This window comes from Larus michahellis, chromosome 13 (assembly GCF_964199755.1).
Source record: "Larus michahellis chromosome 13, bLarMic1.1, whole genome shotgun sequence".
In the NCBI taxonomy this organism is placed as follows: Eukaryota; Metazoa; Chordata; class Aves; order Charadriiformes; family Laridae; genus Larus; species Larus michahellis.
The window spans coordinates 13,786,139-13,810,766 of NC_133908.1; the positions used below are offsets into that span (position 1 = coordinate 13,786,139).

The 24,628-nt window shown below is 47.4% G+C and overlaps 1 protein-coding gene across 7 annotated transcripts; it reads left to right on the forward strand.

Annotated features, from left to right (window-relative positions):
* The first annotated feature begins 78 nt into the window (after positions 1 to 78).
* Positions 79 to 23,850, forward strand: UBE3B (ubiquitin protein ligase E3B). Of its 7 annotated transcripts, XM_074607032.1 has the most exons (29): positions 79 to 217; positions 582 to 751; positions 837 to 918; positions 1,450 to 1,619; positions 1,712 to 1,832; positions 3,172 to 3,231; positions 3,621 to 3,725; positions 3,828 to 3,924; positions 4,437 to 4,522; positions 5,245 to 5,327; positions 6,300 to 6,405; positions 7,106 to 7,226; positions 7,894 to 8,071; positions 8,481 to 8,650; positions 9,343 to 9,510; positions 10,331 to 10,502; positions 11,250 to 11,368; positions 12,046 to 12,160; positions 12,564 to 12,663; positions 13,260 to 13,379; positions 13,717 to 13,893; positions 13,986 to 14,096; positions 14,627 to 14,764; positions 15,162 to 15,227; positions 17,652 to 17,710; positions 19,278 to 19,460; positions 19,884 to 19,995; positions 20,368 to 20,460; positions 20,945 to 23,850. In XM_074607032.1, the coding sequence occupies exons 4-29, from the start codon at positions 1,459 to 1,461 to the stop codon at positions 21,134 to 21,136; spliced, it is 3,213 nt and encodes a 1,070-aa protein (XP_074463133.1). In that variant the 5' UTR covers positions 79 to 217; positions 582 to 751; positions 837 to 918; positions 1,450 to 1,458; the 3' UTR covers positions 21,137 to 23,850. The 7 variants fall into 7 exon arrangements, 5 of the variants coding, with proteins under 5 accessions (XP_074463133.1, XP_074463135.1, XP_074463137.1 ...); XR_012589829.1 differs by lacking the exon at positions 17,652 to 17,710 and having other exon boundaries at positions 81 to 217; XM_074607034.1 differs by lacking the exon at positions 20,368 to 20,460 and having other exon boundaries at positions 81 to 217; positions 20,945 to 21,266.
* The last annotated feature ends 778 nt before the right edge of the window (positions 23,851 to 24,628 follow it).

The following is a 24,628-nucleotide window of genomic DNA, read 5'->3' on the forward strand; positions in this document are numbered from 1 at the left end:
GCGGAGCCGGCGGCGGGCGGGAGAGCGGGCGGGCAGCGGAACGGTGGTGGCAGTAGTGCAGGTTGCCGGCCGGAGCGCGAACAAGGGGGGGGTACGAGGCGGGGGCTACCGGGCAACGGGGCTGTGGGCCTCGGCCTCGGGAGCTGCCCCGGGGCCGCTCGGCCCGGCCCGGCCCGGCCCTGTCTCTGTCGGCGGTGTAGGCGGCGGTGGGGCGAGGGTGAGGGTCTGTGGGGCAGGCCCATTGGGCCCGGGGGTGGGGGGGGCGGGCCGTGGGACAGGCGCTTTGGGCCCAGGAGGGTCCACGGGGCAGGTGCCTGGGGCCTGGAGTGGGGGTGGGCCGTGGGGCAGGTGCTTTGGGCCCGAGGGAGGGGCCGTGGGGCGGGCGCCTGAGGCCCGGGGGGATCTGTGAGATGGGCGTTTGGGGCTGAGGGGGCGTCTCTGCTGGCTGCTTTGCTGATGGCTTGGGCAAGGGCCAAAGCATTGGAGTCCAGTTGTGGGGATGTGGCATGGCTCATGGGTCCTGCCCCAGCTCTGGCAAAGTGGGAAGCGCTCGCTGATGCTCAGGTCTCGCTGGTTCCCAGGGCCCTGGCACGCTCGAGGCTGGCCTGCGCTTTTGTCACATGTGGAATTGTTTCTTACCCCCCTCTGAAGTGTGAGGAGCTGCCTGTGCTGATCACCAGCGCTCCGTTGTGATGCTTCTTCTCTCCCGAAGCTTTTCTGACTTAACATTTTCTTGAGGGTATAGTGACAGGTAAGCCTGGTCAAAAGGACTTAGGACTGGAAAGGTAAAGACTAAGTCCCCAAATCACACCCAGGTAACGTGCTTATCTGTGCAGGAGCTGCCTGCAACTGGTAAATGAAGATCATGTTTGTGATAAATGACTATCGCACACTTCTTTTGAAGAAGTAAGCCCTCAGGTGAGTTCGTTGTCAAGTATTTATGAAGCTCTCATCGTCTCTGTGCATTTTGGCTTCTTGAGTGGCAATAAATTAGCTTCCAGGCATCCCTTGTGCCCTTTCCCTCATATCCTTGCCTCTAGAATCATTTGTCTAAACAAGAAAATGAAAACAACTAAGAGTGGAAAGGGGAGCTGGAGTACAGGGAGTGGAACACAATGACAACACGCTGATTGGTTTTTTTGCTCTTAAAATCTACTTGCGTGTATTAGGTTGCAGGCTTTGCGGGAATGATTTGGATATCACTGTGTTTTCTTATTGCAGTCCCATTGACAGTAACTTTGGCTTTGCCTAGGCTGTGTTTTGCACGCACTTCTTTCTGTGCCGTTAGTTACTCTCCTTCCCCTGTTAAAATGTTGGATGCAGGTCGTCAGCTCAGAAGTACTGTAAAGAATTACCCTTGCCTGTGCATTTTGTCCACTCTGGTCTTACTTAGTTCCCCAGGTGTTTGCTGCAAAGATTCTTTGTTTCCTTAAATTTATGTTTTGGTAGGTTAGAAAGATGTTCAGCGCGAGCCAGTCCTCCAAAGCCCAGTTCCTGGACAAAGCGCGCCAGGCTCGGGAGGAGCGGAGGGAGCTGAAGGAGAGGGAGCGTGCGGCTGTCCAGATCCAGGCTTTGATCAGGAGATTTCTCTGTCGGTGCCGCCTGCAGAGGGAGATAAGGTGTGTGAAAATTCTACCTTCCATGCTTTGCTCTTATCTGGAGAGGTGTCTTGATTTTTAACTACCAACGCTCATTTTTCTCACTTCGGTAGGAGAGAAGCGGAGGATTTCTTTGGGGCAAATGAATCTGGCTCAAGTAAAAGAAGTGCTCTTTCTATCTTCAGAATTGCTAGGAAACTACTGTTTGTATTTAATCATAAGGAGGACAAAGAGGTAAGGTTGCTACTCTGGCGTGCTTTTCTTCTTTTGAGGACATATTTTAACATGGTAACGAAATTTAGTTACCAAGTGATCGTGTAGGTTCCTGCGATATATTTTGGCTTCAGAAATGTGATCTCTGTCTCCTAGTTCTTCTTGCAGAGATCTGCCTGTAGGAATTGAAATAGAAGAACCCTTGAATTTTTTAGTAGCAATTCCGTATTCAGGGCATAGTTTAACGAATGTTTTTCCTGGTGACCGTGCCAACTTCCATAATTGAGCGGTGCCTTGTGATTTTGTCAGCTGCATTGGTTCCCCTGGCAGGTACATTGTGGCAAGCTCGCAAAGAGCTGTCCTGGCAGAGTGTAGAGTGCAGGCTGTTTGTGTCACAGCTGCTTTTCTGACTATGCCCTGAATTTGTGGTTTCAGAGTGAAGCCTTTTGCTGTAGTATCTACGAAATGATGATATTTGCCCCAGGAAACTGTGAGGACTAATTATAATAAAAACAGTTGGAAAATTAAAAGCTGTATTTAAATTGTAGCGGCAGTGAGTGACTTTTTTTTAACCTCTATTCCATCAAACTCCTGTTTATGATGGTGCAAGTACCGCAAATACAGTTTTCTGTGTTTACATAAAAAAAGTGTATCTTGCATATAACTTATTTAAGTGCCTGGCATCCATTTGAAGTTCTGCATTACAGTGACTGGGTGCATTGCTGAAACATGTTTGTTCTGCTTCTCTTCTCCTTCCCCTTCCAGCAGCCAGTCAGTCCCTTGCTGGGCTGGGCCGAGGACTAGGCTGTGCTCGTTTCCACGCTGTTTCTGGACACTGCTCTGTTAGGATAACCGCAGCAGCCAATTCTGTAGCTCAGGATGGCTTTATAACTTGAAAGCATGTGACAAATACAGCTGGACTGAAATAATAGTTAAGGAGTTCTGGATGTGATCTCCAGGTTCTGCTGAGAGCCGTGATCGTTGGGAGTTTGGAATACACTGCTGCACTCGTTAGCATTAAGCTCTTCTAGCTGAACCCCAACTTTTTTGCTTTTCCTGGCTTCAGCCTTTGCTGTTGAGGGAGGCAATTTAGCAGGGAAGGCTGAGAAATTCCTCCTGTTAATGGGCACTGTGTTCGAGGAGGGAGTTTTTCTGCATAGCTGTAGCATGATGTGTAAGATGCGCTCCCGGGAAAAGGAGCCATCGGCATTGTCTCTAGGGAATGTGTTTGGAACATTTGTTGTTTTGATACAGAGGTATCTTGCTCCCTCTGCTGAGCTGTTCCTAGTGCTCTTCCAGAATAGCCCATCCTGCAGTTAGAACTAATGCCACCTTTTTCTTTTTCTTTTTTTCCTCCCAGAGATTTGAAAAGCTGTGCCGGTGTATTCTCAATAGTATGGATGTTGAGAATGAGCCCAAGGTCAGCAGGGTGTGTTTTTTTAGTTTGGGGGTGGGAGGGTTGGTTAGTTGCTGGGGTTTTTTTAACTGTACGTGTGGGGGTTTAGGTTGGTGATATTTGAAATTTAGCTTTCAGAAGCCCTTGAACACTGCTGACATTCCATGGTGAATGTTTGGACAAGTTTTTTAGTATTCCCCTTTACTATATACAGCTTATACAGCTATAGGAATTAAAGGGCAATTTCTTTCTGCCGTGGGTGGTATGCTTTGACCCGGGAATTCTGGGGAGAGAAATAACTTGGTTCTGCTGCCGAGGAGGTTGTTTTGTTACAGAGCTTCGTTGTAATGTATTCTGCCAATCTGTGGCACAAATACTAATCGCTGCTTCCGATTGTATCCTGCCTTTCTCAGGTGTGGTATGTGTCGCTGGCACTCTCCAAGGATCTCACGCTGTTATGGATCAAACAGATCAAAGACATTTTGTGGTTTTGCTGTGAATTTCTCAAGCAGCTTAAAGTAAGAATTGTTTTCTTTGTGTTTCGTCTTCCTGCATTTAAGGGTTCTGTAGTTTGGCACAAAGCTAATACGATTTATTAACGTTGGTGGTTGTTATCGCAGCCTGACATCTTACAAGACTCCAGACTGGTCAATTTGCACCTCACAATGCTTGTCACCTTCACAGACACTTCTACGTGGAAGATCCTTCGAGGAAAAGGTTGGTGCATCCAATTCAATATTTTAAGTCGCTGATCTGGGACTTGCTATTAAAATCTACTGAATGCTGTTTCTGCACCCTGTCTCTCCCCGTGCTTACCACAAACATTCATTACAGTTCTGTGCTGGCACAAAGCATAGAACAGGCAGTGAGGATTCCCTTGAGATTAGAGAGGCTATTTCCCTTAGAACAGTAACAGTTAACAACGTTTTTATAATGCTCCAAAATCTCGCAGTCAAGAAGTGTTCGGGGCATAATGGAATATGTTTTTAGCTCTGGGGTTTTGTGGGAAATACACGTAGAAAGACAGATGAATATCATAAGGAAATGTGAGTCTTACACCTTAAACAAGACTTGATGTGAAATGCTGCTCAAATGACGGTTTTGCATTTAAGGGCAAGGACTTTGTGCAAGAAGGGCTTGTGAATTGGCAAACTGTTTCATAGTGTGTAAGGAAGTAAAGAGTGGAGCTGCGATGCTGGTTTAGTAACGTCAGTGTTTTAACCCGGAAGGTGAAACCCTGAGGCCTGCCATGAACCACATCTGTGCAAACATCATGGGACATCTAAATCAGAAGGGATTTTATTCTGTGCTGCAGGTAAGTCTCCGGCTGATACAGTTATGTCTTCTCTTTATTCAAAACAAGCCTCAGTCCTGCGCTGTGGTCCTTGTTCTGAGGAAGCTTTTCTGATCTCTGTGGTGGTGTGTCAGGGAGAAGCTGCTTGTGGAGCGCTGGTGATTTGTGTGTGATCATAGTTTTCTTCAAAGCAATAACGCAGAGTCTCCCCACTTGAGACCAAATACACCATCTCCTTTTTGTCACTATTGCTGACTCTAACTCCTACTTAATCATCTCCTAATGAGATGGACAGAAAGGACTCTTGAATATTTTTCCAAACCTTGCTGCTGCCATTTTGTATGTATTTGATTTGTTTACTGTTCTGTACGGGAAAGGAACTGATGTAATTTTTCTTAATCTTTTAAATGAGGATGATATTACCAGGCAGCTCTCAGCCTTGCCTGTTTATTTTAAAAGGCCTGGGAACTGTCTGAGTACAGGTCCTAGGGAAATAAGTACTGTGGAGTGTCTGATTTGTTTGCAGTTTCTCTGTTACACCATTATTAACCGGAAGCCCTTCTAGTTCTGCCAAATGACTTGTAGTAACTGGTTTTCAGGTTTCTTTGGTGGTGTTCTTTTTCTCTGCTCTGTAAATAAACATAATGTCTTTCAGGAGTCATCATAATCTTTTTTCGAGTACTGTAGGAGTTTTTGGTGTGGTTTTGTTTTTTGTTTGGTTTGTTGTTTTTTTTTTATTCCAGATTTTGCTAACTAATGGCTTGGCAAGATCCAGACCTTCCTTGTCCAAAGGCTCTTTGACTGCCATCTTCTCTCTTGCATTACGGTAAGGCAGTCAGAGCTAATTGGGATGATGTGCAGCCAAATTTGTCTTTATTGTGTTTTCTGAAGGCTTCTCATTCTACCAATCTCTTTGTGCCATTGAGAGTATCACCCTGATGAAAGAAGCTGCTTTAGGGAAATAACCCACTTTTCCTGTCATCCATTTTCAGATCAGAATGCTCTTAAGTCAGTAATTAGTGTTAGTATGAGCCCAGACTTCGGAGTGCTGTTCCAGTTTAGAGTACAGCATCTGTATCTCCTTCTGTTGAACCCTCAGAAGGGGCTGGAGTTCTCTAGATAAGTATGGTTGTGCCTCCTCACGATGAACTGCTGATGCAGATGTACCTGTTACTCAGTTTGCGAGGGCAAAGTTTGTCCCTGAAACAAGAGGTGGGTGCAGATTTTTCTAATGGTTCAGTCTGTTCTCTTAGAAATAAGAAAAGTACGCTGTTATCCTGCCCTCACCTCTGCAGACCCCACGTCTCTTCACTTTGGAAATCTGCAGCCTCTAACGAGCGTTCTTTTAAGACTTCAGTTGTTAATTGTGTGCAGCTTCCCCTCTATAGCTGTCACTGCTGGGATGATGAGGTTGTGATGTTCAGTAGAGTAGGAATGGATGTCCTTGAATGCCACTTAACATCTTCCTAACGAAAACAGCTATTTAATTACTGACTACGGTAATGGGGAAAAGAGGAACTCTAGGAGAAGAACCACATAACGCTTAGGGTGCTCTGGGTGGTATGGATGTGCTGTGTAAAAATACACTGTGCTGTGAACTGTTTGGCTTATATTCCTTTGAGTCAAAAGCAATTTTGTGAGCTTGCTGTGATAACAGACGTGTAAGTGAAGTTCTTTTTCCAGTGATGCTTCTTGATGAGGGTAGAACCAGCAGCCAGTTCTGCAGGGCTCAGTGAAAGCCTGCGTCTTAACTTTGCGAGGTCAGGTTTCTTGCACTGAAGTATTCTTCTCTCTGTAGCCCTGTGGTTGCTGCGCAGTTTTCAGACAATCTGTTGAGGTCATTTCTGATCCATATCATGTCTGTGCCTGCTATAATGACTCATCTTGCTACTCTAACACCTGAGGTAAGTGCGTGATGTAATAGTACCAAAAATCCATTGTATATCGCATAAGGCAACTTGTTATTCCATTTTATCAGCTCTTGGAACAGATCATTGGCATTTCTCTCTTTGCCAGTTTCAATTCTGGTGTGAGCGTTTCATCCTTACACCCCCCAGACACTCTGGGTTTCTAATACCGCAGGCGTTATTAACACCAGTGGGATGATGGGCTGAACTGCCCTAAAATAAATAAATAAAATAAAAATAAAGGCATATGTGACACACAGCTTGAATTTTTGCATGTCCTTATTCTTCCATTTGTGTAACCAATGGAAGAGAGACAGAGCCAAAGGAAAAATCAGTCCGTTGCATGGCAAAGGATCTGTGACGGTAACTAATAGGCCATCCACTAATCTAATTTAATTTGATGGCTCCTCTGTGTAGCTTGGTGCAGAGAGGCAAGTTTTGTGCCAAATGGGCATTCTGTGTTCTTGCAAACAGACAGTTGCAAAGGTCTGTCTCCGACTGGAACATGGCCTGTTCACCTGCAAGGTTTTTTATTTCCTAGAGCAGCTTCCTGTTAAACACTCTCTTCAGTGCATCAGTCTCAACTTGCTGCTTTATTTGGAAAAAACAGACAATCCGAATTCCTGCTGGCAGATCGGGTGTGGTTGTTCTGTGTGGCTCTTTTCGGCCTCACTGGCCGTTAAATTCTGTCTTTCAGCGTCTGGCAGTGATAGAATCTCATGATCTTTTCCGCAAGTTCATCCTGTATTTAAGTCGTGAAGCACAATGCCGAGACGTCTGTGTGTGCCTGGAAGGAAGTCACACTCTTTGTTTGTTAGGTAAGCGCCTGTAACGCTCCTGTTTTTACTGTGCTTGGAAGAGAATCTTCAGTCAGATCTTTTTCCATGGGTCAGAGCTGCCTCCAACTCATCTTTTTTTTTTTTTTTTTATTCTTATTTAGATAGTTTCTAAACAATAACTGAGATATATTTTGGGATATTGCAAACATGTTTTAAGGCTGTTGCAAATGGAGGAAGGGTCAGAGACTTGCACTTGTATACATGTCATCATGCCTAAACCACAAAGTATTACCTCTTCTAGCTTTTCACTTGGACTCTGAGAAAGGCTTGCAGTGGAGCAGCCTTGAATCTAACTTCCCTAAATGGATGTGCTACTGAAATATTTAAGTTCACGTTACTGTAAAAGTAACAAGAAGAACAGCTGGAACTTGGGAGTAAGCGTGTAGCTTGTAGTACTTTGTAGAAGGTGTTAGTGGGATACAGACAAGAAGGCTGCAGGAGGATGCCAAAGTGACATGCCCCCTTAGTGGCTGATGTGTGCTGGAAATGGCTTGCTGCGGGGTAGCTTCTAGTAGTCATTCTTCACAGAAATCCTCTCCTGGGTTTTAAAAGGGGTGTGAGTTCATTTTGTGTATTGGTGTCTGTAACCGCTGTCCCGCAGCATCTGTTCCTCTTTTAAGTCTCGATGTGCTGGTCATTCCGCCAGGTAATCTTGTATACTTGGGCTCCTTGAATGACAAAGTTCTTGAGGAGGAGACAGCTCATTTTGTGGGCGTGCTCATTCACATGCTCTCCTACTGCCAGAAGTACGTTTCACAAAAGAAATCCAACCTCACCCACTGGCATCCTGTTCTAGGCTGGTTTTCACAGACTGTGGATTATGGGTAAGTGGGGAGGACCTTGCGGTGATAGATGATTAAGCCTCTCTTTTTTTCATTTTTTCCCCCTCTTTTTTTTTTTTTTTAATCATGCAATGCGTTTTAAGTTTTGAAGTGAGCAGTGTGACCCTATTCAGAATAACTTCTCAGATATTTCGGGTTATATCTGCACAATATAAACTGCTGCATTCATGTACAGACTATTACATGAGGAAATTTGTTTCGTATAGTTAGACTGGTACACAGTGGCCATACTGGTACACTCGATATAGGACCTGTATGCTCTTCCTACGAGGACCATCTGTAGGGTGGGTGCCTACTCCATTTTGACTGTTAGCTAAATGTATGGAAGTGTCGCTGTCGGGTGTTTTATTCCAGCCTGCCTTCTAACGTGTGTCTCTGACTTGTCTTTTAGATTGAATGAGTCCATGCCTCTGCTGACAAAGCAACTGCAGCATCTCTGGGGAGTCCATATGATCCGCATCCTCTTCAGTGATGTGCTCAGCAAGAAATTGCTGGAGAATCAGGAAATAGCTCAGCTGCCAACACAGCCGGTTTCCCCTCAGAACAGCCTTCCTATGAAGAGTCAGTTCTGGAGGGTTGCTTTTTTTGTGTCTCTGTGTGTGTGTACACGTGTCTTTCTCTCTTGCAGACTCCCAGGGCTTTGACTTTTACGCTAAAAGCTTTGAGTAATTACTTGCAGCAGCTGCTGCTACTTAGGTGGGGATATGGTCTCTCCTATTTGTAATTCCTGCTCGGAATGCCTCTGTGACCTCGGGCAAGTCTCTTACTTTGGTGCTGTGAAAATACATGCTTATTTTAGCAGGTTTTTTTCATTGTTTCTCAAGTAGCTGAAGTGCTTACTGCATAAATTAGTACTTCCCAAGGCAGGATGGGAGACCAGCTTCCCAGGTGAAAAGCAAGGTGAAGCTGGCTCACGGACCTGTGATGCGTGATGATTCTGCAGAAGAGTATTTGGAATGAGACAGCTATTATCTAGCTATTTTCTAGCTGCTGCCCATAGCACTAGGTCCTGTGGTCATTAGTTACTGCAGTTCTGATAAGGTTTTAAGCTCTAGGGTGATGCCCCCACTGAAATATTCTGCGTTACTGGCAGCTGTACAGTGTTCTGCCAGAAAAGTCCACCAAAACCTACTGTCTGTGGAGTGACTTAGTCTGCTGAAAATCCTCTTTATTTTGTGTCTGAGAATAAGAAATGGTTTGGAATAGCACTTGTGTCTCCTGAGCCAACGTCTCGTGTGCTTCTCTGTCACCAGATCTTTTCAAGAGAGCTTTCCAGAAGTCTGCATCTGTCCGCAACATTCTCAAGCCTGTTGGGGGCAAGCGAGTGGACTCAGCAGAAGTGCAGAAGGTGTGCAGTATCTGTGTCCTGTACCAAACCACGCTTACAACGCTAACGCAGATCCGTCTGCAGATACTCACAGGTCAGGGCACATCTGTGCTTTTCAAATCGCTTAAAATGTGGAGAAAAAAATAGGTTTTTCTTATTAAATTCTGTTGACTTGTTGGTAGTTTTATTACTGACAACGGTTTATTGACTGGCTGGGTGGAAGGCTTGTTCCATCCTGAATCATACATCTGATCAATAACATTCATCACTTCTTTATCAAGCATTAACTCTCCAGAATACAAATTGAAGTGAGTTTTCCTATAATGAAACCTTGCTTACTCCATATCAAACTTAAGACTGAGTCAGTGTTTTTGAGAGGCCTAGCAATATTAATCTTTATGTGGTGCAAACACTGAATGCTTTCATACATCTTAAGAACAAATTGCCTGTCTTAGGGATGGATGGAGGAGGAGATAAGCACTCTTCTGGTCTAGTGGCTAGAGCAGAGGAATGAGTCCAGAGCCTTAGATGCTTTGTTTGTGGCTATAGCGGTGACCACAGGTACAATCCCATTTTTTGTGTTCTCGTCTTTAAGATGGCTGTAATGGTGATAGAATCACGGGAATTAAATATTTTCTAAAGTTGCGAATGATTAGCGGGAAAGGGCTTTAGATGTGCAAACGATTAATGCCTTGTTAAAAAACTTCTTTTCTGCTTTCCTGGTGATTGTACATTTCCTGTTAACGCAGACAGGCTTTGGGAGCCAAATGTGATGCCGATTTTTCCCTTCCAAGTATAGTGTTGCTTTGCAAAAGGATCTTTCAGCCCCAAGTCCCATTCGTCTCTTTGAGCATGCGTGAACGAGCAGGCAGAACGAGCTTTACTGAGTGTGCTTTACATTTTTCTATTGCCAGGCCTCACTTACCTGGATGATCTGTTGCCCAAATTATGGGCTTTTATCTGTGAGCTGGGACCACAGGGTGGGTTAAAACTCTTCTTGGAGTGCTTGAATAATGATACGGAGGAATCCAAGAGGCTCCTGGCCATGTTGATGCTCTTCTGTGACTGCTCCCGCCACCTTATCACGTAGGTATCAAGCAGAGGGTGCTCTCTGGATTCGTAATGTGAAGCTGTTGTGTTCCTCAAGTTTGAAGGGAATAGTTAAGGTATTGCTGCCTTTGCATAAAGATAATGAGGCAGAGTAAAGCAGCAAGTGTTTCAGATAGAGTCTTGATTAATAAAGGACTTTCCCCCTCAGCCATGTGCAGCTTCAGGAATACACAGCACTGGCTACGGAGGGGGAAGAAACATCTCTTCCATTCCTTATGGGCAACAATTGTGCCAATCCAAAGCAAACACTTCGACGAGTCCAGATAAGCTTCGAGGAACAATGTTATAATTCTGCTGCAAGAAAGCTTCCCAGCTTACGTGCTTCTGTGTAGAGCTCTTTTACTGCCTCGCTCATCGACTTACACAACACAAAGGATGGGAAAGGGGGTGGAAAATTGCCTTTGCTGGTCAGTAGAGACAGTTTTCTTAGCTTGAATGATGAGAAAGTTTTCTTGAGGATGAATGCATGGGTCCTCTTAACTATGAAATACTAACTTTGCTTGTGTCTCGGACCTTTCATACTCTTCCATTAGGATCAGATATTGATCAAAATCAATAAATAAGGTTTAGTTGTTTATGACTTGAGATTCTCATGGGTGTCAGTTGTCATAGTAATAAGAGCTGCTGCTAAAGGATAATGTGCCTTTATGAAAATTTCAAAAGGGAATTAAATTTACACTTATGCATTTGCATTTGTTCATTTGCATTTGTGTTCCCTGGTAGGATTCTTGATGACATAGAAGTCTATGAAGAGCAGATTTCATTCAAACTGGAAGAGCTTGTTACCATCTCATCTTTTCTGAATTCCTTTGTATTTAAGATGATCTGGGATGGAATTGTAGGTAAGTACTTTCAGTAGCTTGAGTTGAGGTTACTGTTAGAACAACAAATGGCATTAATTTTGGAATTTAGAGCTTCTGCTAATTATGACTTTGCGCAAAAAACATACTACGTTGTGTGGCATGAGGATGTGTCCCAATCTTTTGGTGTCCACGTGCAGCTATCATGCTTGGCACCAAATACAGTGTACTTTTCCTATTTCCAAGAAGGATTTGTGTAACAGACATGATGGGCTGCTTTTTTTTTTGCCAGAGGCTGAATTTAGCATGACTTGGGCCATGTATTGGACAAGAATGTAATGTGGTGCTTTGAGAAAGCAGAGCAGGCTTGCTAGGGTCTCCTAGATTCCTTCCTCCTAGGATAGATATCTAGTGTTGATCTATATGCTGGTGTAATTTGGATACAGCTCAATTCTGGCAATTAGATGAAATAGTCCATTTCTGTTGTGATGTCTCAGTTGGAGCTGGCTTTGATGTGGCTGAGAGTTTTTTCACTTTGATCAAAGAAGAGATTGTCTGTCTTCCGTGAGGCACAAAACCTCTTCCTTCCCTCTGGAGCCGGTGGAGGTTAGGAGAAATGCACCTGTCCTATTAGTGTGGGGCAGATGATCAATATGTTGCCCTTGGACATCCTGTTACCTAGGGTGCCTGGACATTGCTGCTTTGTTCCTTTTGTTCAGAGAACGCCAGAGGGGAGACCCTGGAGCTGTTTCATTCTGTCCATGGCTGGCTCATGGTCTTGTATGAAAGGGACTGCCGCAGGCGTTTTGCTCCCGAGGACCACTGGTTACGCAAGTAAGTGTCCAGCTCAAGGCAAGGATTGTGCGCAGCTGTGTGTTTGTCCCGGTGCACCAGCTTCCCTGTGGGTGGCTGGTTTGGGATCCCTTTAGATTGAGTGCCTCTCGTTCCACCTGTGAGATCAAGGTCAGAACTGCTCCCTGTGGTTGCATTTAAGGACACTCCTGTTGCGGTTCTCTTCTGTGGTGTCAGGATTAGCTGCTGCTGGTGGAGGGTGATGCTTTGAAAACTGGCTCAGTACCTGACAGCTCGAGTGTCTCTGGCCTTCTTAGATTGTATACACCTGAGCCCTTAAGTCGTCTTTGAAATCATTACAGGTTTCCTCTCTCTCCTACCCCCAGCTATTTACCACACCTGGGCATTTCTCAGGGATCTCTGAATCTGTGCCTTTCTTTGTAAGGGACCTCAAACCCAGCGTGCTCTTCCAGGAGCTGGACAAGGACAAGAAACGAGCCCAGCTGCTCCTGCAGTACATCCCGCACGTCATTCCCCACAAGAACGTGAGTGGGACAGGGGCAGAGGATGGAGGCTGAAAAGTCGGCGACTTGGGTGACCTGGGATGGAAGGGACATGCGTCTTGAGCATTTTGTGACCTGGAGCTTGTGATTGAAATGCTAGTGAAACAAAAGTCGTCTTCCCCCCACTCTGCCCAATGTATTTCCTCTAAACTGTCTTGATTTCTCTCGTTGGGAGAGCATTTATTTGTGTGGGCAGCTGCATAGGGTTAGCCAGCAGTACATGATGTGGCTTTGGAGAAAGTCTTTATGCAGAAAGCAGAATGTCTTTCTGCAGGTAGCAAACCTGCAGAGACGATACATTTTTATGTGGTGATAGGCAAGATGCTTTTGTTTTCAGTATTGTCAGTACCCTGTCCCTCCCGAAGCAGAGCTCCAAGGATTTCTCTGTCCCTCTGGGAAACAAGGAGTGAGATCCCACTATTTCTAATGAGTAGGTGACAGTGGCGTCATTGGGCCTAGCTGGGAACAGGACAACCAAGGGCTAGTTCTGGATGTGCGTCAGGAACATCTCAAAGCCCTGCTGCGCTGGAGATGAGGAACCTTGTGGATAAAAACTTAACATTTGTTTCCTTTTTAAGAGAGTGCTGCTTTTCCGAAATATGGTTACAAAGGAGAAGGAGAAGCTAGGGCTGGTCGAAACCAGCTCCGCATCGCCTCATGTCACGCACATCACTATCCGCCGCTCACGTATGCTGGAGGTGAGTAACTTGGCTTGCAGAAGTCAACCAACAAGCCAGTAACTTGACCTGACAAGAATGGGTGTGAATATGTTTTTATCTTCTCTGTGGGTGCTGAGGCACCCAGTGCCGGTTCCGTCTGCCTGACGTTACAGGAAAATACTGGATCTTTGCTCAGTTCTAAGTGCTACAAACCTGGAGTTTTGACTAGGAAAAATGCTGGTCTTTTTGGACACAAAATTCAATGACAAATGCAGATATCTGTGGTGTATCTGTCTCCTGTCTCTGCTACAAGTCTGTGGGGGTGTTTCACATGTCTTCCTGTGTGATTGTCCTCTGCCTCTTGTGGTCTGTGTAGGACGGATATGAACAGCTACGGCAGCTTTCCCAGAACGCCATGAAGGGAGTGATCAGAGTGAAGTTTGTGAATGATCTGGGTGTTGATGAGGCTGGTATTGATCAGGACGGTGTCTTCAAAGAGTTTCTGGAAGAGATAATAAAGAAGGTGTTTGACCCTGCACTCAACTTGTTCAAGGTGTGACGTAGGGCTGCAGATGTTGGCCATGATGACCCATTGCAGAGAGAAGCAGACTGGCTCACCATGCTGTTATCTCTGTTTGTGCGCAGACAACCAGCGGTGATGAGAGGCTGTATCCATCCCCAACATCCTACATTCATGAGAACTACCTACAGCTCTTCGAGTTTGTGGGGAAGATGCTTGGGAAGGCCGTATATGAGGTGAGCCAAAAGTACCAGAGTAGGATATTGTCAGTGTTGGTATAGCACCGCTCAGAGGCAGTTCTGTGGTGGTGCCCCTTGCCTTCGAGAGCGTCTGTCATGTGCTTGGGAAGGTGTTACTGAAGAGGTGAGTTTGGAAAAAATGACTTAGATAAAGATACTGATGGTGGAGCAGCCTGACGCTTCAGACGTATTAAAAATAATCTTGGAGGTAAAAGCTGGGACACAGCTTGATTATTCTTCTTAGTGCTGGGGACACTAGCTGGAATAGTCTGTTATTCTGGTGTTCTTTTAAACACCAAGGTAGTTCTTTTAAAGGAAACATGGAGTTCCCCTGTTGCCTTTTTGCACCTGCTCCACTAATTAATGGATTTTAAGAGGATGTAGTTTCCTTAGCTGATTGCAATGTTTGGCATCTTTGCACTTGTTACACAGAACATGATCTGCCTGCAGGCCTCGTAAGTGACCAAAGATGTTGCACGGAACAAGTAGGCGGTGGGACCTTACCTGTGCATTCTTGTTGTCTGCAGGGAATAGTTGTGGATGTACCATTTGCTTCCTTCTTTTTGAGTCAGCTACTTGGGCACCACCACAGTGTCTTCTACAGCTCCGTAGATGAACTTCCCTCCTTGGACTCTGAGTTCTATAAAAATCTCACTTCAATTAAGGTTTGTGCATTACTTTTCCTGTTGTTCAACTGCCTTATCACTGGCTGCTGCTAGAAATACTAGAAATGCCTTTGGGGTACTGATCGTCTTTAAAAGCCCCCTGGCAATAATTGGGGATTCTGAGGCAGGTTGGTAGGTGGCTGTCCAGTGTTTTTACTGGGGCAAGCAGGGATGACAAAGGAGTCTGAAGGTGTAAATCTGGAACTGGCAATTGGGAAATCCCAGGTTTTAGCCTCAGCTCTTGTGCAGTCTCCCCATAACCTAGAGCAACTCACGTATTTGTTATTCTTTGGTGCCTCTTGCCTGCTGGGGGTCACGTAGTGGAAGAGTAATACAAAAATGCAGAGCTGCTGTTCCTGCTGCTAAACGCTGACCTTTCCCGTTCTTGTTCCTCTAGCGTTATGATGGTGACATCAGTGACTTGGGCTTAACGCTGTCCTACGATGAAGACGTGATGGGTCAGGTAGGTTTTTATTCAATGACTGTGTTGGACCTTATCTCTGCTTTGTTCCAAACACCCTCTTCATGCAAGGTGGTGACAAGCAGAATGCTGGGTACTGATAGTCAGTGTCCACAGCCCTGGCTCACGCAATCCCTGTTTCTCGCGGTTAGATCCTACCTGCTCCGCCCAGGAGTGCCTCTCTTGCTTGTCTAGCTGATGCTACCAGGAAGAGCCTTTGAAACCCTAAGAGGGATCCTGAGGATTGTTGCCTACAAAAGCCTGTGGTGCCAGAAGTGGCAGATTGTGAATATAAGCAGTTGGAAGCAGAACTAGGTTTGACTCCTGAGCAGAGGTGCCCTAGCTTTTACTAGTGTCCTTAGAGCAGAGACATACATCTGCAGTCTGACTTGCCAGCAGAAGACAGCTGTTCTTCTCTGCTGAGCTTTCTGAGAGCCGGTCTTGAGCATCTAGAATTCAGGCAGTCTCTCCAAGCTCATGCTACACAGAGTGCTTTTTACTCTGGTGCTCGTGTTTCTTGAGTATGTCAGGTGGATGCTCTGTGTGGCCCATCTGAACGAGAACCTTGAGGCGACTGACTAGTAAATGACCTTGTGTTTGATTGTGGTTAAGGCTTAGCTCTGCTCTCCTTTTACAAAAAAAAAAAAAAAGGCCTGTGCTTGAAAGGCTGGCTCAGCTTCAGAGGTTCTCTGAACTCAGCCGTAGGATTCTGCGGCTTCGTTCAATATTTAACTGTGGGCAGAGAACAGCTTTTTCCGCAAAAAGGTTGCCCTCTGACCTTTAATTTTTTCTAGTGCCAGGATTTTTTCTTTTCTAGTTGAAAAGCGTTGTTGTGTGCTTTCTCTGCACAACTGGTTTTCCCCTCTTTTTAAAAAGAAGAATCTGTGTGAGTAGGGAGGAATTCCTTTTCTTTAAAGGTAGCCGTTGCCATCAGAGAAACTTGAAGTGTGTCAGGAGGTCTTTTGGCCTTGAGAAGAAAAGGCTGTTTGTCAGTCCCTTACGAAGGCTTGAAGGTTCTTGGTTGCACTTGTGCCTTGGGTTCTGAGATGTGCGCATAGCTGGAGAGTACGGATAGATAAGATAAAAATGCCTTTGCTGTCTGTGTGTGCTGTTGCTGCAAATTCTATGGGGAGACCCCAGCTAGCGCTAAACCTGAGCACTGTTAGCAATGTAGATCCAGTGGCACAGAGCTCAGAGACCAGTAAGTCACGGAGTGTTTATCTGGGGCAGCTTGTCCTTGAGAGCTTTGCATGCTGCAGTTTCTTATTCCTAAGCTGGCTACTTTGGACCTAGCTTGCATACGTCTGATAGCGGCACTAGCAGTGTAACTGCAGCTGCAAAGCTGTGAGGGTGAATGGGAAGACAGCTAAGTCGTCTTCTGCAGCCCTGCTCTGTGTGGGTGAGAGATTGTGTCCGCTGGTCAGTGGGCCGAGCACCTTGCTGCTGCCTCAGGGCTGCTGAGGTTTCGGCCTTGAGGGTTTTTCTACCTTAAAAATGAAGGTAGGAAACAGCATGTGAGAGCCCAGCAGTAAGACATTGAAGGCCACAGTGCTCAAAACTTCAAAATAAACCGGGGGACTCCTGTTTGCCCTGTGCTTTGGCCACGCTGAAGCAGCCAAGTGGGGTAACCCTGTGGTTCCTGAATGAACTTGTGTGTCCTTACTAGGTATGACTGTGTTGGGCACAGGCGAGCTGAGCCCATTGCCTGTGCTGGGCTCCATTCTGACCTTGGAAGTCACCTGGAACTGGAGCACAGAGGCCACTGTAATATGTGAATAATGACTTTCTGCCTCTTAGTGTTGGTGCAAAGATGAGTCATGACTCTGTTGCTGTTGCAAGCACCCAGAGGGTCCCTGCCGCTGTCTCTGAGCGGTGCTGTCGGCTGAGCACCAGGCTCTGGCCTGGCAGGGAGGAGATGCTTCCTGGCTGCCTCGCTTTCTGAGCGCTCGCCGCTTCGTGCCTTGAGTGGCCAGCTTGAGGGACAGTGAACTCCGGGGAGCTCTGTCACTCGGGTGGCCCCAGATGAGACCTGTGGAGCAGACAGCTTTGGATTGTGCTGTTAGCCTGAGCTATGCGAAGGCTCTGAGCTTTTTCAGCCTCTGGATTCTGGGATTGTGACAGTCCCCCAGGGCTCTTTGAATTGATTTGTGCGCAGTTCAGCGGTGATGGATCGGACTAGAGAGGAGGCTTCTTCGAAGAAGGGCAGGCTCCACTGGTGGGAGAGTCAGAGTTCCCTACTGTTCAATTACTATGTTAATAGCTTAGTGAAACTGGTTCAAGGCAGAAGCAGGATTATTACTTAAATTTTAAATCCTACTGTTTTATTGTAAAAATAAATGTTTTATGGGGAGGTAACAGCTTAGCGTGGCATTTCTTTCCATTGTGGTTCCAGGCAGTAATTAGCAATACAATCATTTCTTCCCTCAGCTTGTTTGCCATGAACTTGTTCCTGGAGGGAAGACCATTCCCGTTACCAATGAAAATAAGTAAGTACAGCAATTAGATTTTTAAGGTCACCACTGCAAAATACTTTATTCTAGTTCCTTGGGCTTGCATCTGGAATGAATTGAGATAGATTGGAGTAGAAGGAGCACATAAATATCTTAATAGAATTTACTGGTTACAGTTCATCGGCAGAAATTGTATTAAATTCGATTTGCAAAATAAAAATTGACAATTTACTTCTTGAAACAGCGCTTCGGAGGTCAAAGGCACACAGTCTGTGAGATTCTGCAGGATTTAATGACGGTGATAGATACAGACAGATGGATTCAAAGCAATTCAGGCACACAGTCGTGAACATAGAGGGCACAGATGCTCAAAGACACCTTGGAGCAGACAGATCTTCTCAGAATGATAACATGTGGCAGTTGTATAAAGCACTGTTCTTCAGAAGAGACAGTGGTGAATTCAAATGTAGTCGACAGTCGTACTTTAGACACAGGAAATCAGAGGAGACACTGAGCCCTGTAGCTATTTTCACAGATAACCGGCTTTTAGATAGTTATCGTAAATGTCAACTCCGGAGCCTGAAAACCAAACCCACCTTTTTGTTCCCTTCATTTTTTTCTTCTTCTCTGTACCCTTCAGTGATCATAAAAGCGGGATAAAATATCTATTAAGCAGATGTGTGTTTGAGCTGGTAATCTGGGAGTTGTTCCCTTTAATGGCAAGTGAAAGCTGGATCCTACCTGAGGATTTGTCTTTGTTAGTCATGCTTTGCAGTCTGATGTTCCCAGTCTTTTCCCTTCTTGAGTTCTGACCAGGGAGTTTGCATCCAAAAGGATCTTTCTCTGGCTTGTCAGAAGTCAGCTCAGGGAGAAAGCTGAAAGTGCTGTATGTTGCTCTACTCACAGGAGAAACTTTGAAGCTTTTGTGCCGATGTGCGCACAAATTGGTAGTTGGGAGGGAGCAGGAGAAGCAATCCAGAAAGAGTTCTGTCTGTTCACGGTGGAGTGAGGTTCCCTAGCTGAAAACCCAGTCAATGTGGTTGTGGCGGAGTCTGCCTGGGAGCTGAGGAAGAAGAATCGGCGAGCTCGGTTGTTTTGACTGTTGGCGAGAAGAAGCAGCCTGATGGTGCCTCCCTCTAATAAACAGTGCACCTTTTCCATACTCCTGGGGTGCAGGTGGAAATCTCCTACGTGTGGGTGGTTTCGGTGCGTTGAGTCTCCAGCCGTGGGTTTCAGGGCAGGTGGCACCAGAGCCCAGAAAGTTTGTTTTTTCGAACCTAGAGAAGTGGCTGTGACTGGGGATCTGGTCAAGGTTGATCAAGTGATTATTAAAGCCAGCTAGTCCCTGGGTTGGGAAGAAGCACTAAGAAATGAGCAGACAGTCCCAGAGGTGGGGTGTGGGGGGCAAAGTCTGGGCAGAAGAACAGCTCTTTCTGTTTAAATGAAGATCAGTGTCCTGGAGGGGGAAGTATATTGCATTTCCAGGCAGTGCTAGTCCCTCTTGGGCTGGAGAGACAGGTCAGCAGCCTTGTTCCTGCAGCGGTGAGATGGTTGTCCCTTGCTACTCCAGCTCCCTCACTGCCACCTTCCCTGTCACACACAGGATCAGCTACATCCATCTCATGGCTCACTTTCGGATGCACACACAAATCAAGAGTCAGACAGCAGCACTCATCAGTGGATTCAGGTCGATCATTAAGCCTGAATGGATTCGTATGTTTTCTGCACCAGAGTTGCAGCGGCTGATCTCCGGTGACAATGCTGAGATTGACCTCGAGGACTTAAAGTAAGTGAGCAACTTGGTCTGCTGGTCCTCTCACTCAGCAAACACAGCCATTTTATTACATAGCTATTTTGGAGGTTTGCAGGAGACTGACTCTTTCACAACTTTCTGCTTTTCCCAATTGAAATGTGAGGAGCAGACAGAAACAAATGGAGCTGAAGAACACATTCCTTAAAGCTAATTTGGACAAAGTACTAATGAAAGGGAAGGGCCCTTTCTTCCACCGGTTCCCGGGCATAGAATTTCTCTCTGCCCTTTCCTTTTCTCTGATCAAGTGCCCAGTAAGCACGGGTGGGGGCTCGGGACTGGCAGCGTCAGCTGTACCTGACTTGCGGCAGGTATTGATCCTTCCAGCACTTGCAGCTGGCAGCTGCGACCCTCCTGCTGCAGTGGGACACAAGCCTGTCACAACCTTTCTCACCCCAGAAAACACACGGTGTACTACGGGGGTTTCCACGGGAGTCACCGGGTCATTATCTGGCTGTGGGACATCCTAGCCAACGACTTCAGCCCTGAGGAGAGAGCCATGTTTCTCAAGGTAAATGCAGTCATTTCAGCCTGACCTGCTGTTTGGGGTGGTTGGGCTGCTGCTGTTCTCCTCCTGTTATCTGGGTGCTTTCTGCACTAATAGAAGGAGTGTCAGAATGCTTGATGCCTTAAAATCAACATCCTGCTCCCCTGCAGAGCGGCAGCCGTGGACGCAGAGTTCCTGTAAATGCTCTTGTGTCACCGTGAATAGCCCTGTTTTCAAAGGCAAGCAGAGCTGCGCACTAAAGCTCAGCAGTGTTGTACTGTGGGGTGCTCAAATGCCAGTCCAAGCAGCTGTCTGCTGTGACTGCGTTAGCCGCGTGTCTGTTATAGTCAGGCTGCTCTCGCTGCTCCTGTCTTTCACTGTCCGTCACTTTTTCAGTTTGTTACCAGCTGCTCCAGGCCTCCACTTTTGGGCTTTGCCTACCTCAAGCCTCCTTTTTCCATCCGCTGCGTGGAAGTCTCTGATGATCAGGTAGGCACCCTGCTCGCTCGTGTCTCATGCGTTCCCTGCCAGGTTTCTGGAGGCCTCCTTCCCTGCCCGGCTTCCTAATCTCTGACCAGGAAACTGAGGCATAAAGACATATGCTGTACAGGGCAAGGTGAAAACAACCCTACGCTAACAGGGTGCGCGTGGCTGCACCTACCTCCTCCCACACACAGCAGCACTTGGGCTGTTATTGCCTGTCTCCAGGTTGTGTTTTCTCCTCGGGACCTCCCCGTGCCTCTGATCCTGTTCCCCTGCGCACCCAGCGAGGGGACCCTGCGCGTGTAAAGGCAGCTGCAGTTCCGAGAGAAGCTCCTTTCTAGCTGTTGTTGGGGACAGGGCTCTGAGGCTTGTCTCTCCCTGTTCCCAGCAGACGGGTTTTGTGTTAGCACCTCTGCCCCGTGTGTAGGCACCCTGCTTGGAAGGAGCACAGCAGAGAAGTGCAGGGTGATATATTTCTGCCCTGTTCCAGGACACCGGTGACACGCTGGGCAGTGTCCTACGGGGCTTCTTCACAATCCGCAAGAAAGAGCCAGGTGGGCGTCTCCCAACCTCCTCTACATGTTTCAACCTCCTCAAGCTTCCCAACTACAGCAAGAAGAGCATCCTGCGGGAGAAGCTGCGCTACGCGATCAGCATGAACACTGGCTTCGAGCTGTCCTAGTTGCCATGGCCCTGGACTCCGCGATGGGGGCTCTCAGAGCTGCTGACTGCTGCTGGAGGTGGAGGCCTTCGTGCACAGCGGGTGGATCAGCTCTGCAGGAGCTGACGGCTCACTCGAGGGCTGGAGAGATGCAGCTGATAATAAAGGTTTACAGGGAAGAGCCGCTGGGCTAGACAGGGCTGGCTCTTCTTGGGCACTTCTCCAGGATGAAGGAGGTGATGGGCCTGACCCAATACACTTCACTTGACACCCACGTAAATCGTCTTTAAAAGCAAACCCCGGGGGAGCATAAAAGGAACATTAAAAGTGCCAGTCAGATTAGTGACCGTAATACCCCCCAGCAGGCCGTGCAGTCTGGGCAGCTGCTGCTGCGGGAGCGTTTCTTTTTCCTTTCCCAGGAGATGGTCCAGTTTCTTACTGGGTAGAAGTCAGCCTGCGGGAAGCTGCACAGAGGCAGAAACGTGACAGAGCCCACAAGGAGACGAGCACGGGGCTGCAGTGTTGGATGCGCCACAAATGGGCACCGTTTACTCAGGGCAGGTACCGCGCGGGGGCTTCCCGATGCCCTTGCTCTGCGCAAGGCCCTTGCGTTTGTCTCGGAGAACGAACCACTGGCCCAGACTCGAGAAGCAGCAGGTTAAACGCAAGCAGATGGACCCTGCCATTCTCAGGAAGGTTTTGGAGCGCTGTAGGTTAAGAGCTCAAGCAGCAGGCGTGGGGGTCAGCGTGCTGAGCCAGCTGTGCCTCTGCCAAGCTCTTGCCAGAGCCTGTGCTTTGGACGAATGTGGTTGTTGTCTGAATTTTCTCAGGAGCAGAAAAGGTTTAATTTTATGTAGTTTTCAGAGGACAGGAGCTGGCACGCGGCTCAGGCAGCCCTCGCTCCCCAGCACAGTGCTCAAGTGGGGCAGGTGCCCCCTCTGCTTTCTGGAAGGGGAATGTGTCGAGCCGCTGAGAGTCCTCTGGCAACCTCCGCTGGCAAAATTCCTCTTACTTGGATAGAAGTTTCACTTTGTTTGCAGGCCCTTTTGTTAGGGAGATGTAGTGTTTTGAAGCAAGACTTGGCCTCTGTGTAACAGCCGCGTTTGCTTTGTTGCCAAACTATTTATTTTAGCTGCTTTGTCTCTTTCCAGCCTTATTTTTAACAGGTGATGTTCGCCTGTAGCAGGCAGCTTTTTCAGGTTGTTCTGAAAGGGAGGGCGTGAGCGGAGGTGTGTGCACGCGTGCGTGCGTGTTGGGAAGGTGCGGAGCCTTCCTGCCATTTCTAACGAGAGCCTGACTTGTAAAGTGTCTCTGCAGCGTCCCAGCCTCGCTCCCTGGTGCTGCTGCGAGTCCTGCTTTGGCCTGGGTGAGGTGAGGGGAGAGACTGTCGTCTCCTGGGCTGCTCTGTCCTTGCGGGGTTTCTGGCACTAAGCAGCGCCACGTGCGTCCTCCCGTTTGGGACAGGGTTACAAACCAGTCGTCTCTCCTTCCCCTATTGCTGCTCGCTAATAAAACAAGCTCCTGCAGAGGCTGCCAGTATCTCCCCTGGTCTTCTTTTCCCCTCCTGACCTTCCTGCGGCACTGGTGGCCCTCGCCCTGCGCTCTGGCCCCTCTGTGGGCAGCTGAGCTGGCAGCAGGGTGTGAGGCTGTGTGAGGTGTACCCGACCTCATCCCCTGGCTTGCCGTGGTCCATCTCGCAGGGGTTGGCATCCCCTGGCTCAGCGTAGCACAGGTCTCCGCACGGAGAAGGCTCCCCGGGCTCTTCGAAAGAGCCTTTTAGCCATGATGTGTTGCACATTTCAAACAGAAAAATACTTGGCACCGTTCATCCGAGAGTCTAGAGATGGCCTTTGCTTCATCTGTCTCTTCTGTCTTGCTTCAGCTGGTTTGCAGAGAAGTAACCATTTTTTTTGGAACCAGTGCCTGGAAGTGTGTCTGGAAAGCAACGTCGGGATCCTTTTTCTATGTCAGCTCAGTAATATTAAACAGGAGTGATCAGAAGCGTTAGTGAGGACAGGATTCAAGATCCTGGACTGAGTCCAGAGAAATTAAAGGTGATAGTAAATTTTAATTTTTATTTTTTTTACATAGAGCATTTCAGCATTAACCAGTTGTTGACTGTGTAGTGGAGAGGTTTAGGCACTGACTTGAACCAATCGTAGTTTGAAATAATACACAAGATTTCTCTTTTTCTTCTAGGGCAACGCAGCATCTAAATAGAGCACAATGATTGTTCAATGAAGTGAGTTGTTGAACACGGTGAAATAAAATCTTTGCTTACCTTTTTTTTTTTTTTTTTCCCCTTTATTCCTCAGGAGTACAATTCCTAGAAAAGATCTTAATGCAGACTTAGCTAGGTCCCTCCAAACCTGGAAATATTGCACTATGAGACACTACATCCAATTTTGTAGCTAGTGTATAAAATGTGATTGTCTAGTAAACGCCCTGGCGGCTGTGTAGGCACCAACAATATTTCTCTTGAGTAGCTGATTTCTGTATGACCGGGAGGCTTTCATACGTTTTTACCTGAGCAGAAGGCTGCGAACGTGTCTCAGTCCCTGCCTGCACCGCTGTATTCTGCGCGGGTCTTCTTTGTAGGGCAGGGATGGTTTTGCCACGGGAGATTAATGACTATTTTTTTCTATAGAAGACGTGCTGCTGTGGAGACCTTGGTTACAGCCTTTGTATCAGAAATGCAGGGAAGAGAAAAATAAACCTGGTTATGAGTAAGACGAGTGGATGTCTCCTCTTCCTTTCCCTGGGTGTAATGCCCCTGCTTGCAGCACGTGGCGGTGGGGGGAGCAGGGGTTTTGGGTACCGGTACCTCTGCCGCGAGGCTGGGGATGGAGCCTTTTGTCAGGCTGGTTCCTGGCTCTTGTGCTCAGGTGCCCCTGAGAGATGGGCTCTTTGGGGCGCTACTGATGGTGACCTGAGTGCCGCTGAGCCCCAAGGGACCTGGCGGGGTTGTTTGAAGCAGGATTTGTTCTTGTGTCTTGGAATATGCTTGGAAAAGTCCTGTTTGGGTGTGCAGGGGGCTGTGACTTTGGTCCTTGGTACCTTCATGAGAGTGTAGGTGCTCCTTCGATGTCGGGGATGTTGAGCCCGGCCCAGGGCAGGGGCTGGGGTTAGCAGGGCTCTGATCAGCTGGGAATGGTGGCTTGGGCCACTGGTGGAAAGGAAACTGGAGTGGAAAGCTGAGGAAGATCCCCCAGTGCAGGAGAGCGGGACAGCCCGTGTCCCCGTGCGCTCAGTGCAGATGTCCCGTCCAGTGAGGGCTCTTTTCCAGGAGCTCCGCTGCGGGCAGAGGCTGGAGGTTGGTGGCGAAGCTGTCTGCCTTCAGAGGCTCTGCTGCAAGAGCCAGCGCTGGGGTTGGGTGGCAAGGCGGGGCCGAGGCTGGATCTTTGACCAAGGAATCTGGCACCTCTTGGTTTGGGGAGGGAGAAGAGGCAGAGGGAGGCGTGGGCTTGTGGGGCAAGGCTGCGCTTTGTGTTTTAGAAGCTGCCCTAAGGACTG

What these genes read in the sequence shown, in the direction of transcription:
- UBE3B (XM_074607032.1), top strand. Translation starts at nt 1,459, where the DNA reads ATGTTCAGCGCGAGCCAGTCCTCCAAAGCCCAGTTCCTGGACAAAGCG. An exon ending in GAAGATCCTTCGAGGAAAAG is followed by an intron (nt 3,925 to 4,436) that starts GTTGGTGCATCC and finishes TTAACCCGGAAG; the next exon opens with GTGAAACCCTGAGGCCTGCC. An exon ending in GCCGCTCACGTATGCTGGAG is followed by an intron (nt 13,380 to 13,716) that starts GTGAGTAACTTG and finishes TGGTCTGTGTAG; the next exon opens with GACGGATATGAACAGCTACG.